Below are 16,765 nucleotides of genomic sequence, written 5' to 3' on the forward strand. Positions count from 1 at the left end.
GCTCTTCTCTCATCTTCAGCATTTGGGGAATATATTTGCAAGTGTAAAGCAAGATAAATCCTTTCAGGTTCTAGCATTTAATTAAGCTTTCAGCTATTTTTGTGAATGAACCCAGAGCATCTAATATGCATGTCTACAGGGAACAGATCAGGAGTACCACTCCATCTGTGAAGTTGTTTGCTATCAGCTGGAAAAAAATCTCTTCTCAATTAGCCTCTCTCTGTGTCTAACTTCCTCTGGAACATTGCATCTACTATAGCTGAATCCCAATTGTAATAAATGTACTTGAACAAAGAAATACTTTGACTTCCTCCATAGTGGCCTGTGTTTCTGGTAGTAATAGGAAATCAGGTTTAAGCAGTGGCAGAGTAAGCTGGCTGAGGTATAGAAATCAGCATGGAAAGGATGATGTTAAATGATTTTAAAATAATTGAAAGAGTGTTCAAGGTTGTATAGCAGACCAGAGAAGAACTGTTTTGTAACTGTTCTGATTTTTTTTTTCTCTCATACACTGTCTTATTATAAGTAAATGTATATAGGATTCCCAAAGTGGGAAATAGCTTGTTTTAGTGTCTAATAGGAAATGGTAAGGATTTAAAAAGTTAAATTCCAACTTGAGTGGATCTGCTTACACAGACCACTGGCAATGCTTCACTCCACAACAGCAATCAACATAAAGACCTCACCTACCATAGAGAATTTTCTATGGTCTGGTTGGTCTAACGTGCTTATCCAACAGAATGCATCATGGCAACCATGTGGGCAGAACATTTTTGGAACAGATGATCTGTCACCACCCCATAACCAGCCGATCCCCATTTAGTACCAAAGTCATTAATGTAAATAAAGACCAGGTTAGAACAGTCTTTTCCCACAGTATGTGAGAACTGATAATGCGACACTGACATCTCAGAAACAAATTGTTCCTGGGAACTGTAAGATGCTCAAAAGTTACAGTCACCAAAATGATTTAGAATAGCGCTAATGTTCACATGGCAAAATATGAATCAATGCGCCAAATGTCAAACATTTGTACTTCAACTTTTTATGTCTCAGTACTTCAAAGAGGAGCTACACAGTTTTTCTGTGTGTGGTATAATATCACCACAATTCAGACGTGATAAACCATTTTCAGCTGTCACAGCCAAGTAAAGACTGAGTCTATCTTCATCTGTATTGTTCCAGCTGGCTTCCTTGAATATGCAACACAAGCGTTCAAGAAAAATGAGGTAAAGAATTTCCCTCTCTAAAGGTAACCTCTAAATTAAGTATTTCCACATCAAAGGATTGAATGGCCTATTTGATAATCCGTCAGCATTGGGCCAGCTCGCCTTATGAGGGCTTCCCCTCACTGCAGTTCTTCTACCCATACTGACATTCCCCCATTTCTCCTTGGGACACCTGCCCCCGCCTCCTGACTACTCCCATCTTCCTTACTCCATCCCTACATCACACCCCACGCAATGCCACTAACCCAATGCCACACTGCCCACCTCCTTCTTACCCCGTCCATCATTTTGTTGCACAGTGCTAACCTACCACCGAGCTGCTCTGGGGAACGAGACCAGTCCGTATTAAGCTCTCTCTCCAACACAGCTGCCGGACAGTTAACAGCGTGAGTATCTTCCAGAATAGCTGCTTGTACACCGTGGCTGGGTGACAGGCCATGGCGGTGACACACGATTTCTCTCTACCAACTGAGTAAAGAGCACATGCTTTCCATCAGCTGCTGTGCAAGGCTGCCTGCAAGCTGCACGTAATAAATGCCTATTTTAAAGTAGTTTTCTTTTTAGGTTAAGTCTTTTATTTTATATACATAAAGGGATCAAAAAGCATTTCTTTAGGAGTTTTGCTGTACAAATATGTAACTCAGAAGGATTAAGGCTATTTAACATTCTTGTATTTTAATATGAACCTTAAGGAAGATGTGACATGTGGAGCTATTTCCCCAGTTCTCCCACTGCTCCATGTAATTCACCCATGCATAGACAGATCACGGGTTAGGCCCAGAAAAGTAGAGGTTGACATGAACGGCAATGAAGTACACAAAAAAAATTCTCTAAAAGGTGCCCTTTGGCTTCCAAGACCTCCAAAAGCACTCCCATCACATTTTCAAGCTGCTTTCTGCAAACCACAACTGATGGAAGCATGCCTTTATTTACCAAGAAAATTAGTTTTCACATCACTGCTTTTGGCTTCCCTCAGACATTTTTCAGAGCGTGCTCAGCTATGACGGTAGCCATCGCACGTGCACGAGAGGGCCTGGAACAGAAGCTGTAGCCTCTGTAACGCCAGGCTGCGTCGCAGGTTTGTAATGGCCACAGCACAAAAAGCACCCTGTCTGGTGCCCCACGCAGGTCACGGACAGGCGCTCACAGCGTCGGCGAACCCTTCTGAGGTGGACAGCATCCACTTTATTTAGGACGCCCTGCAGCCGGCTCGCCCTCCAGGTGAGCCGAACCCAGACGAGCCCTGCCCTCAGGGACGCCGACTGGCACCACCGCCCCGGCCGCAGCGCTCCAGCGCGGCACCAACCCCCGGCTCCACATCCCAGCGGGCAACGCGCCACGGAGGCCCCGCCCTCCCCCTAAACTACAAATCCCGACGTGCGCCGCCAATAGCCCCGGCCGCGGCGCGGGCGCGATGCACGCTGGGAAGCGTAGTCCTCGCCGGCCTTGCCGCCCGCTCCCGCCGTCGCCCCCCCCTCCCGCCACTCTCCAGCGGCGGCCTAAACTTCCCGCGCACGCTCTGCGCCACGTACGCTCTGGCGTCACACTGCCGCGGGCACCTCCCGCCCGCTCGCAGAGCCAATCAGAGGCGCCGGCAGCGCGAGGGGGCCCCTCTCGACCTTTGACCCGGCGCCGAGCGCGAGCGGCTGCCCGCCCGCTTCCCCGCCCCTCCCCTCCCGCCGTGTCAGCCGCAGCCGCAGGAGGCGGCGGAGCGCCCGCCTTTCCCCCGCCGCCCTCGCCCCTGCCGCCGGCCTCGGCTCCGGCTCGCCCCGCCGAGCGCCGTCCCCAGCAGCGGGCGAAGTGGAGCCGGCGAGGCCGGGAAGACGCCGCCTCCTCCTTTTCTCCTCCTCCTCCTCTCCCTCCCCCCCCGGCCGGGTCCGTCAACATGGCGAGCGCCTCGTACCACATCTCCAACCTGCTGGAGAAAATGACATCCAGCGACAAGGACTTCAGGTGGGAGCCGCCGCCGCCGCCCCCCCGCGCCCTCCGCCGCCCGCCCAGGCCCAGCCCCCGCCCCGCCGCGCCCGCCAGCCCTGCGCCCGCAGGCCCCGCGCCGCCCTGCCCCCACGGCCGCCTCCGCGCCGGCCCCGGGCCTGGCGCCGCGGCTGTCAGGGCGGCGGCAGGTGCTGGGCGGCGGGGAGGCCTGCGGGGCCGAGCAGGGCCCGGTGCAGCGAGGCCGGGCTGTGCCTGCCGCCGTGCCTCTCGGGGTGGGAGAGGGCCTCCCTCCCCGGGCCGCCCCTGCGGGGATGGGCGCGAATCTGCTGCGACTCTGGGAAGAAAGTTCCCGGGAGGGGAGCGCTTCTTCTCGCTGCCCGTGAAGGACGGGGCACGGCAGTACCCGAAAGGCCGCGGCCTCCACGCGTCGTGGGCAGAGATCCCACGCAGGCGGGAGGAGCCAGGCGGTCGTCAGGTTTGCTGACCTGTGCGGGGCCAGGCGAGGGAGGAAGTCAGCGGTTCGGTTTCCGTCCTCGCAGATGCTCAAAAGCCGAATGGACGAAGCCCTGAGCAACCCGCTGTAGCTGACCCTCCTTTGAGCAGGGGGGGTGGGCAAGATGACCTCCCCGGGTTCCTTCCCAACCTCAAAAAATACGGATCCTGTGATTCTGCGAATAGGAGCAGGGAGGGCCATCCCGCACGGCGGGCTCGAACATCCTAAGCTCACATGCTTCCTGGATGCTGCGTCTTGTAGACAGAAGGGTTTTGTGCTCCTCGCATAATTTGGAACTGCCTTTAAAAGTCTGTGCATCCAGAGAGAGAAGTCCAGTTAAGTCTTACGGGGACAGGACTGATATATGTAATTCTGAGCTTTTGATCTGTCTCAAGAACAGTACTATTGGATCACTTGCTTGCTTTGTAATAAATTTAATAACAGATAAAATGCAAACATTTGAGTATCGGAAAATGAAATGGTATAAGTAAGCTATTAAAAAACAGCAGAGATGATACATTTACACAGTAGTTCTAGCAAAGCATTAGGTTAAAAATAATTATATTTCTTTGTATTGTGTGTAACCAGAAATTCACATTGGAAGCATTTATTTGGTAAAGAGGGTGCATGAATACAGACAGGGAAGAGGCATAAAATATGCCTGGGTTTTGTTGCTTTGTTGCAGCATTACGGTGCTTAGTTTATAGTTAAAAGAACATGTTGATATCCAAACAAGTCTCTTGTTAATATATTAAAATCTAAAGGAAAACAGAGGTGATGATTAAATAACCATAGAGTTGGATTTTGAATAAACTTCTTTGCTTTTGACAAACTGTTGTAGCACTGGACACAGATGTGATAAATTTATGGCTTTTTCATGTTGATTTCTTTCAGATTTGAGTAGCATGACATTACCTGGAGAATTTAGGCTAGAAATTTTGGAAGTAGAAAAAAAAAATTGATTAGTCTAAAAAGAGACAGTCCAGAATTGCCCGATTTATTTAAATTGTACTAAAAATAGATTCAAACATTTTTTTCCTCTAAATGTTACTGAAGATTTTTTTTACTTTTATCATGCTAATTTGTTTCTGCGATTAAGTGAGCTTTCCATTTTGTGCTTATGGGGAGGATGACTTACAAAAAATTCTAATGGATTTGCAACTAAATACTGATTTTGATGAGTTTAAAACTTTCTCCATAGAAATGGTAGGTCACACCTACCAAATGCAGTTGTAGCAAGCACTTTTTTCCCCAGCTACGTGTAGTTAAAACTTGTTTTGTAGTTGCTTTAGGAGAACACACTTTAGGAATTACCTGTTCTAGGAGCTTTGAACAACTTTGGAATTCTTGAATATTAAAAAAAAATTCATAGCATAGATTAAAATCTGACTTTACAAACCATAAAAATGAGATACAATAGACCTTTACAAACTGGCTGTTATGCAATCACACATTTTATGAAACTTTATGTGTATTGTGTATTTGCATAATGGATAAAATAGTATTTAGTACTAATAACTGTAAGTGCATTTATTCTTAGATCATGTATATTTGAAGAGGGACAGTGTAGTTAACTTGTTGATATCGGGGAGCTAAATATAAATCACAGTTCAAGTAACCACTTTACTGTAAAATTTAATCCTCCTTTTTTTGGATAAAGTGAATTGTCTGGTGGAAATGTTTGTGTCATTTATTGTTCAGAAACTTGGACTTAAATTCTAAAATGGGCAGTAAAAATGTAAGGTGACAGTTAACTCTGTGGCTGTGGGAGTAGTGTCCTCACTGGAGGAGGAGAATGACTGCTCTGAGTACAAGGTATGAGGAGCTGCTGACGTGCTGCTGCTTTGCACCAGGTAAAGTTTGATGTGCCTGAGGAGGAAGCAGTTGTGACTAAAGGCCACATCTAAACTACTCAGAATCATGTTTCTAAATACCAGCTACTTTAAACTAAAGTTGCCAGGCCTCCCCACACCATTGTGGGGTTTGGGTTTGTTGGTTTTTTTAATGGAGGAGTCCGCCAGGAGCACTCTTGAGTTGAAGTTGAGCGCAGAAGCTGCTGATGCACTGAGGATGCGCAAGCTCTGCTTAGTTTAGGAACTTGTCACAAGTAGGTGAATGTCACACGAGAACTTGTCACTCGTAAGGCTAGGAAATGGGAGCTATTGACCAAGGAAGTGAGGGGAGGCTATTAAGAAAGTTTAAGAAAAGGAGGTAAATATAGCAGTAACATGGAGACAGTTTTTGAATGTCCTAGTACTGGGTGACTTCGTGTATATCCCATTCTATCTATCCATTACCTTTACTTACCAAGTAGCTTTTTTCCTTGCTGTGCTTAAAAGCTGATGCCATTCTCATTCATCATCTGTTTATGCACACATCTGGTTCCTGTCAGATTACAGGTTTGCTTCAGTGGGACTGTTGGAGTGAATGAAAAATGAGTGAGGTCTTATCTTAGAAACACCTTGAGACTATTAGACTAGAATTACTGTATTAAAAGACAGGACAAGTTGGGGTCCATTATGTGAGGGCAGGCATCTGGCATTTGTGAGGCATATTAAGATTATGCAGAGTCTTGGCTTTCATTTTCAATAAAAAAAGTATCTAGCATGTCAGGCTGGAGAGATAACCTTCCAAGTATGACCTGAGCTCAAGTGATGTCTGCTTGAGGCTGATGTGCTTGAAGTCCAAATGTCAGCCTTAACTGTTTAATTACAAACCAGTTCTGTCTGGGGCTTTGAATGGGGGTTGGGATTGGTACTGAAGCCCATGGGATTCATAATTGAGTAATACGTCTGTATTGCTTCTTCTGAGAAGAGAGGACGCTTACAAAAGAAGAACAGATTGGAAAACAGACTTCAGAAGCAAAAGAAACAAAAAGCTTAAAAGCAATATTTTTGGAAAGTCATTTCTCAGTATGTTCTTGTATTGGTGGATATGACAGTGTTATTGAATAGTAAATTAATTGATACAAAAGATGATTCTATTTGCTTGATTATCAAGAATTAATCTTGGTCTTTAATGTGGCACCCCGATTGAAGGCTGGATAAATGTGATCAGCCGTTGTCTGGACTATAAACTAACTAGTCTGTATAGGGCAAGAAAATGAAAAACATGTAAAATGTAGCTTCACTTTTATTTCTCCCTTCATTAATGTTTGGCTTTTGTGAATTTTATGGGAGAATGTTTGAAAAACTCTGTATTTTTCTTCTTGTTTAAAAGTTGTTTTAAAGTAAACTCAGAGCAGAGATTAATTTTTTTTTAAACAAACTTTAAAAAAAAATTGCCTGTTCTTTACAACATCAGCATAGCTAATGAAAGGACTACTTAAAATCCAGGAAAGTGTCAGTTTTTCTTTGTGGAGATCATTTGGAATATAATGTAAACAGTGGAAGTATAATATGTATCTGTTCTCATCAGGGAAGGATGATGGCCTTACTAAAAGTCATTGTCTTTTTTTTAAATACAATTGTTCTCCTTTTTATTCTATAACTAAAATAAATGCTACTTGCATCACAAAGCAGGTAACAGTAATCCAGTGTTAAATGTGATTTATTTAACAAATGGTTTATGATTATTAAAATATATATTTATTTAACAAATGATTTATTATAACAAATGGTGGAAACTGAGAATCTTGAATCCTGAGCACTGTGAATAACCCGTATCCTTTTAGCAATAATTATCTGACTATCTTTTGTCAGGTTTATGGCTACTAATGACTTGATGACAGAACTACAGAAAGATTCTATCAAGCTGGATGATGACAGCGAAAGAAAGGTGGTGAAGATGATTTTGAAATTACTGGAAGATAAAAATGGTGAGGTGCAAAACTTAGCTGTCAAATGGTAGGTATTCTTTTTCTATGGTGTAAAGAATTGTGTAATGACTGAACAACATAAAGCACTTTTGAAAAACTTAAAGGACCACGGCTACACAAAATAATTGTGAAATTGATGTCCACAAAGGAACCCTTGTACTTGTAGGCTACCTGCCTTAATTGTAGTTTCTTACAGAACCATCTTTTGTTGACATTGCAGATTAACATTTGGGGTTTCAGGTGACAAATAGTGCATGCAGTCCTTGCTGAAAGTATATGAATGACATGCTTGTTCTTTAGTGATAATTCTTGAACACTAAATAGATTTTTAAAGATTATAATTCATTGGTAGTTGCCACATTGATATTTGACCGTGAGAAGATAGATGATGTGTAGGGGAAGAATTGTAGTATTGGGGTAGTTTTCAAGCAGAGGTAAAAACATAAAAAGGTAAATACATGGTCTTGGTTATAAAATATGGAACTTACCTCTTCACTAACATTCAGAATACTGCATTAATGGTTTTACGTGCTTTACAGGAACTGTAAATGTTTTACTGCATTTCAGAGACTTCCGTTGCTTCAGTACCCTCTCCTCATCACTTTATTTAACTTTACATGTGGTGTGGCTTTTCCAGAGCACCCTTTGAAGAGGTGCTATGTTTATTATGACATACTTTTTGTACTTTGTACTTGGACCTTCTGACTTTGTGTCCTTTAAGGAGGGCCTCTCTGTTAGGAAGCTTCTAGTGTTCCTGAGAATGTTTCTTGTTCATGAGCTCAGGGGTTTTTTTTAATATTCCATCTATGCTACTTATATTCCATGAGGCATGGATTAAAGTAAACTTACTCCACAAGAGCTTGGGACAGCTTTGAAGAGAAGTTTCACACTGAGACTAGCTGAGTTAGTTTCAGCTTGTTGTTCTTTAGTTTGCCCTATCAGACTAGCAAAGCAGAAAATTAAAGCCTGTGTGTACATGTGCTTATGTACTTAGAAGCAGTACTTGCTTCAGCTTCTGAAAAGTTTTAAGTGATGGTAACCAAAACCTTTCACAGAGAAACTAGTTTAGGAATAGCAAGTTTCAAGCCAAAGTTTAGTATTAGCAGTATAGTAATATAATTGTCACTACTTTTTCCTACTCTCACCAGGGTTGCAGTGTTGTTAAAATGTCATGTCCCCGTCCCCCCCCCCCCTTTTTTTTTTTAACAAACAACACAAAATGTCATGTTTCTCTTTAATTCAAACTTCTGAAATGTCAAAGTTCCTTGTGGTACAGCTTAAGTTCTATGGCTCTGAAACAGATTACTTGTACTCAATCAGAAGAATAGATTACTTTGAAACTTGGCTCAGGCTTAGAATTGTCTTTGTGTGAAATAGCATTTTGTGGAAGAGTTATGTTGCAGCATACATGCAGTACTCATCTTTAATGTACATCCTAAACTTACCCTGAAGTTTAGATTAATGCACATAGACACAGCTTATATATCACAGTCTTTAATGGCAATGTTAGAATTTTGGACCTAAAGTACAAGTAATGTTTATTAAAACATTAAAGAAAGATTGCAAAGGGAAGAGAATGAGAAAATAGGTGGCTGCCTGTGTATGTATGTGTGCATGTGCACGTGTCCTGTTCTTTTCTTACTAACCATTCTTCTATTTTTAAAGTTTACTTTGACATACTGATAAAATTCTTGGATTTAATTAAAATGGCAGGATCTACTTAAAGTTTGGAGTCTTTTCGAGAAATCCAAATAATGTTAAAGAACAGTATTAAATTTACTGTAATGGGACAAGAAACACGATGGAAAAGTTTTCAGGTAAATTGTGAACATTCACCTAGAATGTGTACATTCTTGAACCTATCAAGTTTTTTTTTGGCATCCCAGTCACTTGCAGATATGCTTTGAGGACAAAAAAAACCACCTTAAAAGAATCTTCTCTTCTTAAGGCAGTTATGCTCATGGTATTGTTCCATGACAGTTTTAATCCAGTGTAAGTTAATGCTGCTGCTGCTCTGCTGTTCTCTCCCTCCTTGTCCCTTTTCTTGCACTGTTGCTTATCTGATTTTGTTGTAGACTGGTTTGGGGACTTAGTTTTCTTCTGGCTTAGTGCCAGAAGTGGGGCGTGAAGGATGAGACAGGTTGAACACTGTTAGGCTGTAGTTCTTCTAAGACAGTTCAAGCCGATCTAAAGCCTTCCGTCTACTACAGCACTGGATGTAAGCCTGATGCATTGCGAAGTTAAATTAAGCCAGCATATTTTTCTTGACTTTTTGGTTTTTAAATATTTTGTGGTGTTGTACTTTACTTGTGTATTTCTGTTACAGATTTGCTGGCACTTTCAGCTGAGGAAAGCATAAATTAGATCTCTGTTAATTAAATGCTCTGGTGAACGTTAGAGACTCTCAGCAGGAACTTTCATCAGACTGGTACTCGATGACCCATTTAAGTATAGATTCCCTCTTTCATAGAAAAAGGATTTAAGACAATCCTGTATACCTTTGAATCTGTATTTGAAACAGATTTTTCTTTGAGGAAGGGAGGAAAGATCTGCAGTTTGTTAGGAGAGCTTCCTCTACAGGTAGATCAATGGAAACACTGTGAATGGCAAAGGTATTGATCACTCCTTGAGCAGGTAAGAATCTCTTGCAGAAGGATCACTCTTTCAAGGTTTGATTCTTGAGGTCACTGAACAGAGCAGATTTAAAACAACTTGGAGCAGCCTTAAAGCAGCATTTATTTTTAGACAAGCATAGCATCAAGTAAGCAGTGTTCCTGGTTTTTCCTTATCTGCCGCTTGCTTTCACATTTGGGTAGGAAGGGCTCTATTGGTTAAAATGCTGATGGACTTGTTTCTTATTATCTCTTCAAAGCACACCTAGTGATTTTGTTCTTGATCCTTTCAGTTATATTACACTGTTTTTGGACAGGATAAAACAGTGTTCTTTGGTTAGCAGAAGTTAGGTTGAGAGTTCATGAATATTTACCTTGCAAGATGATTGTGCAGTTCATTTCAGAATAAAAATTAAAATGAATGAGCTGCCTTAGTATTCTTCAGAGTAAAAGTCAACCTGCTCTAAGCTTTGACCCTACAGAAGGGAAAGGAGAGTATTAGTCAAGCTTCTGTTATTACAGGGAGTAGATGCAAACTAGATCAGTAACTGCAGGTTGTTCACCTTGTTTTTCTTAAAAGCATATAAAATTTTAAATGTATTCTTGTTGTCTACATTTTTTCTGGAGGAGTTGTTTTTTGCTTCATGTGATAGTCATAGGCTGTTTTATGGTCAGCCAATGTAGAAAATGCTATTGGGCATTCTTACAGCATATTCTTAGTTTAAGGCTGTTAGTGTAGTCCAGCATGGTATCCTGTGCACCTCATGGCAGTCATAGTTATACTGGCTGTAGCTCTAGCCAAGATTATGTGCATCTGGATTAGACAAGCAGTATGGTTTGTCTAAGCATAGGTATTGTGTTGGATGGACTGTTTATTCTTAATTGCTGATAAAGTTGGTAATGTTCTGTTGGCCCAAATTGCACATTAATTGTTTCCTATGTTCAGTGTTGCAGTTTAAGGATGAACCGCTTCTCATTTTGAGCAGTTATCTATAGTTTGATATTCTGCCATTTAAACCTATACTTACAAATTTTTATTGTTTTACACTGTGAAATGTTTCCTGGAACCTGTAAAAACCCAAACAAATGCACATATATGTATGGGGAAAAAAAAGTAGGATTAAAGTAAGTACTTTCAGCGATTCCTCCCTTGTGATACTGTAGTTTCTCTGCATATATCAGTGTGACTTCTCTGGGCAGTAATTCAATATAGCGAACCCTGCTTGATGCTGTGAGTGTGAGTCATTAGTGCGAACAGGATGATGCGCATATTGGCTGTTGTGTGGCTGATCCAGTTCAGCAGCTTTAAAGCGTTTTAGATGCTGTGGTAATACACTGCTGCACATCACGCTATGCTGGTGATTTGAATAAATTTTTTTTTTTTCATTTGTGAATTCTAACTCTTCTTTGTAAGTAAATGTGCTTATTTGAGAGCTGTTAAAATATTCCGGTTTGAGACTATAATTGATTATGAGTTGGTGTCCCTCTTCCTAATAAGGGGCTACACTATGAACACCTTTATTTTCAAATTGATGTAACTTAAAGGAGACACTGTGTTATAGCCACTGTTTATTTTCGTAGGCAGCGGAATGAGCTTTTGACTTCAAGAGAAACCGGACACAAATTATTGGGTAGTGAAAGGGAAAAGATCAGAGCACTTGAAACAACATCTGAAACTGCCTCCAAATGTGTAAAATACATCCTTAGGTGCAAAAGCTTTGTGTTCAGAACTGATTTTATAAAAGAAGGTTATAGTTTATGTTCAACTTCTGATAAGCTTGGTTTGTAATCTGGGACTAATAATAAGGTCTATAAGTGATATCTACTGATTTTAGAGGCCAGAAAAGCTTGAGGCAGTCTGTTTTAAAATTTACTTCATAGTTAGTATGTCAGCTTTATTGAACTAATAGGCTGAATAAATAGGACTGAAGATGCTAATTCAGGTAAAATCTGGTTTAACACTTTCTAGAAACTGTAATTTCAAGTGTTTGTGTGAATGTCATTTCAGTGGTTTGGTCATCTTTAAAACATCAGCAAAAAAGCGTTTCCTATACTTAATTGAGATGGATCTAATTGACCAGCCTTTGGTGTGATTATTTTACTTGTAGGTTACACTTGAAAAATAAACATATTTAAATCAGAAGAATTTAGTAGTAGTTCAATAGTTTGGGTTTAAAAAAAATCCTTACCATCATTTCAGACGTTTTTGCTTATGGAACAACTGTTTTTTGGTGGAGGTCTGCTTCTGGTCTGTCAAAGTTGATGTGTAAAAGGATGGTGTCAGCTGCAGATCTCTAGGAAGTGGAAGATGTATTTTCATAGAACTGCACAAGTCATTGCAAACTGCAAAAAGCAGAAGACATGACCTTTCTAGCAGTGAAAGAAGGGATGATATTGCCACCTGGAATCTCACCAACGAGATAGCAAACTCACTCACAACTGATCAAAAGCAAACTTTCAAGATTGCTACCCTGAAGACTTGCCATATTTTTGAAGGGATACTGTTACTTGGTTTTATATGAATATGATGAATTCCATAATTGCACATGTGCTTGTTCCTGCTTCCTAATGCTTCTATTTACAGTACTTCTGTTGGAGCATGCAGCGTTACAGATGTGAAATGGTTTCTATAGATTCTGCACTCGCACCTTTGTATATGGTAGTCTGTTGACTGAAACGCACAGGGAGTTTCTCTGGACTACTGTGGACAGTCATCATGCCTTGGAATTGTGATTGTTTCTGTTCTAGGTGATTTGTGCTTGTGTCGCTTGCAAAACAATTTACTATGCACCAAGGGTAGACGAGTGCAACAATGCTGTGAGTAGCCGCTCACTGGCAGTGGTGTGTATTTGAAGAGAAACTAGTGATGTGTCCGTAAAACGCTGTGAAGGGAAGGCTTGGCTGAAGAGTGAAATCAAGTTGTAGAGAAAGCTGTGAGCTTTTTGAGCAACTGGAGAAAATGTTTCAACTTTTAGGAATGCTGTCAGGGATGGCTTGATGTATTTGAGTCTGGGAGATAATTCTTGGTAATAATCTGTGTTGGCAAATGCTTGTGTACAAATTTATCAGGAGTTTATCTGTTGGAGGAAAAAGGTCTTTATCAGTGTCCAGAAATTATTTTAATAAGATTGCAATATTAATTTAACATGATTGAAGCAGTAAAATGACCAGATTAGATTGTAGATATGGTCTTCTAAACCCCTACTCTCAGGGGTTTAGTAGCTGTAGAGATGGTTTGATGGAATCTAAAGATTCCAGTACAATGCCCTTTTCCTAAATTAAAGGGCAGTGCCAGGTTGGGGCCTGAGGTTTGGCTGCTTTTTAACAAAGGGTGCTCTGTCAGAGCTGTTCATTTCTGCAGGAGTAGGTGTACCTGCTGAAGCAAGTGAGAAACCATACCATTACGTCTTTGTTTCTGTGCACTTAAAGGGCTTCTTTTTATGCCTTTTATCAGATACCAGTCAGTATCTCAGCAGTTTTATTGAGATTATCTGTATGCTGTATCTTCTAGAAGTGTTGCACCGAAGTTTTTTTTTGTATTTATTTTTAAGATATCTGTGTATCTCCGTAAAATACTCTGCAAAATTTCTAAATTGCAGTCTTCCTGAATTTGAGGCATTGTGATTATCATAATGCATCAATTTCAGATGTCTGTGGCCTAATTTGGCTAATGTCAAATTAGTTCCAAGTTTTGTGCGTTAACAATACTGAGTTGTATGTGATATTTCAGTGCATGGTTTTGGTAAATATGTTTTGCCTTTGCTGCCTCTGCCTTTTTTTTTTTTTTTTTTAAATTCCCAAATTGCCAGTATTCTCAGCAGGTTTTACCACATGAGTAGGGTGATGGTGGGTAAGGAGGAAAGGAAACCAAGCAGGTTACAGTTTGTGAAGGAAGGCATGGAAAGCGGTAGGTGTGATTGTCTTGGGAATTGCATATTCCTGGGTGTTAATCTAACTGCTGTGCCTCGAGTGCAAACACTGTTCTGAGTTAATGGGGGTAAGGCATTACGAGCATGGCCATTAAAAGAGAAGCTCCTAAGTTTGCCTAACATGGTGACAGACCACTAATGCCAAAACTTTGAACCTTACTCTGGTTACTATTGCATTGTAGGTCACACTTAGTGCTTGAATGCAAGGGCTTGCTTTATATAATAGATATATCTCCCTTGTCCATGTCCTCCTTCTGTCTGCACTACTTGCTTGCTGCCTTTTGGTCCTGTTGGGCATTTTTTATGATAATTAGCTCTTGCCGCTGTGAATTGTTGGACCTGGGAAAGAAGGGCAGCAACAGTGGGGTACGTACAACAGGTTTTGGGATGGAAGATGTATTTTTGTTTTGTCCTACTGTATAGAGCCATGTCTGCTAGCTGTCCAAGAGGGAAGGCCATAGATCTCAGCCCTTTGAGTCCAACTGGAATTACTGGCTTGCGGTCTTCTGAATCTGAGCCTAGTCCTCCTGTCTATCTCCCTCCGACAGCTAGCTATGTGTAACGGTTTAGTTTGAGCTGTTGGAACACTGTCTTTTTTTTTTTTTCAGGAGTGGAGAAAATGGGTGACCAGATCGGGTGGAACAATGATTTTTGAGGGTCTACAGTTGTCCTGTGGTGTGAGCTATATGGTGGAGAGGGATGGCTTTGGAATGACTGAGAGGACTTCTAAGGCAGGAAGTGTGAAAGGTGTGGGGAACTTCAAGTGTGTTTGGGAGCCTTTGTAGCAGGAGGAATGGAAAACTTGATGCTCTGAGACTGAAGAGAGGACTGAGTTTCAGAAGAACTTGGAACATGTGGGTTTGGATTTACCCTGTAGGTGCTTCTAAACTGTGTTTGACCAGACTGTTGTTCCCCCCCCCCCAAAGGACAATTGCTCTGACCAGAAGTGAGGATTGCTAAAGTGACTTGTTCAAAATGAGCAAATGCATTGTCAAGTTTGACTATACGTTCAGAAGTCAACTTGGTATGATCCAAGGTGCCAAGTCACCTTAAAAAATGGTGAGATAATACAAAGCATGTATAGGTCGACAAGTAAAATTAATACAAGATAACATTTCCTTGTTAACAGCACTTTGGAATTAAGCTACGCATCCTCAGATCTCCACTGCTAAAGCAAGGCAGGAATTGGTCTTTTTTCCCCAGCAGTACCAGCAAGGTAGTAAATGTGGGGTTTTCTTGCTGTCATTCTTGGCAAATACAGTACTAAGCTGCTCAACTAAAGTCAGTGCCTTTATGCTGAATGCCATAGCCTCGAGCCTTTCCTTCTGAATAGTGATCTCTGACCTGTGTATTCCCTTGCAGCTGCCTGGCTGACAGTTTTATTAGCCAGTAGTGAACCCAGGGTCCAGCTGTGTTCTTGGAGAGTTAGGCTTAAACTCCGGAGCCATTTCCAGTAAAACAAGAAAAACTGTTTTGCTTGTCATTGTGTACATTGTGTGCTTGTCTCTCAATACATATAAATTAAGAAAGGGACTCTCTTTTAGACTGTAGAGACTCAAGAGTGGTTTTTTTCTGTCTTAAAACACTTGTGGGTTTCTGTTATACAATAATGTGGGAATTAGATTATTTAAGTACTAAGTGTTAAAGTAAGTTTTTGCCTGAGTGGCATAACTTAATTTGGATTTTGGAGTATCTACTTTCAGAATGCTAGTCTTCATTTGAGAGCTTAGTATCTTGCTAGCTTGGACAGAATTTCTGCTTGCCTATAGATTATTCCTCCCCGGTTTTGTGCAGTTGACTTAATGCCTGTGCTTTTTTTAATGTGAAACTTGCTTTTAATTCAGAATAATTTTCAAAATCTTATGAAATAAAACCAAACCACTTTTTTTCCCCATTGTAATCACTAAGGTCTGAAAGGAAGTACTTTGCATCCAGATAGTTTCTCTCCAGTAATCTGGTACAATTAGAATATGATGTATTTGATTTATTAATTTTACTAGAGCTGCATACTGATATTTCTTAATCAGGGTTTAGCTCTGTACCATGACCTGGCAACTCCATTATTACATTGTACAATCAAATATATGAAGTTGGAAGTTCTCTTCCCACCTTTTTCCTAGTGTCTTGAGCTTGTTTTGTTTTTGTAAAGTGCTTTGAAAGGCTAGTTTTGGGGAGGGGAAAAAATATTTACCCTTGTATATCAAACTAACTTGTGGCTGAACTGTTTTAAAAGTCTGATAATTCCTATTTGTTTCAAATCAATGAAAATTAATCGGTGCAAATTAACATATTACAACTTTCCATATATTACTATTTTTTTCTAAGCATGGGAAAACAGTTCGTCTTTGGACAGCATACTCCCTTTGCACTTGACAAGGAGTTAAACTAGGCAACTTCTAGTTGAAAGTTGTTTTATTAGTTATGTTAATCTATTTTACAAATAATTTCATCATCTGCTTGTAAAACTTCTGCATACTTCTAATGTTTCAATAAGGTTGTGACCACATGGTCCTGAACCATTGCAGTCTCAAAAGTCTGACATACTTGTAGTGAATAGTGGCATATATTTGAAAATTTAAACTTTGCTTTGCTTTCTTGATCTTAGTCTTGTTTTGATAACAAGTTAGTCGTTCATTTTTCCTCTAGGGTTTCAGTTTGACTTCAACTCACCAAAATTAGTGTTTCCTAACCCTATAGATATAACTTTTGTCTCAGTTAGCTTTGCTAGAATCAACTTTAATGAAAAGCAG

At 40.9% G+C, this 16,765-nt stretch overlaps 1 protein-coding gene across 1 annotated transcript in view; it reads left to right on the forward strand.

Moving 5' to 3' along the window:
- Nucleotides 1-2,866: 2,866 nt before the first annotated feature.
- The window catches only part of CAND1 (cullin associated and neddylation dissociated 1), a 29,332-nt gene continuing 15,433 nt past the window's right edge, over nucleotides 2,867-16,765 (forward strand). The window contains exons 1-2 of the mRNA XM_072863177.1: nucleotides 2,867-3,182; nucleotides 7,359-7,502. Of these exons, the coding sequence (XP_072719278.1) occupies nucleotides 3,115-3,182; nucleotides 7,359-7,502 (212 nt within the window). The 5' untranslated portion in view covers nucleotides 2,867-3,114. The remainder of the gene's footprint in view (nucleotides 3,183-7,358; nucleotides 7,503-16,765) is intronic.

This window comes from Ciconia boyciana, chromosome 1, assembly GCF_034638445.1.
Source record: "Ciconia boyciana chromosome 1, ASM3463844v1, whole genome shotgun sequence".
In the NCBI taxonomy this organism is placed as follows: domain Eukaryota; kingdom Metazoa; phylum Chordata; class Aves; order Ciconiiformes; family Ciconiidae; genus Ciconia; species Ciconia boyciana.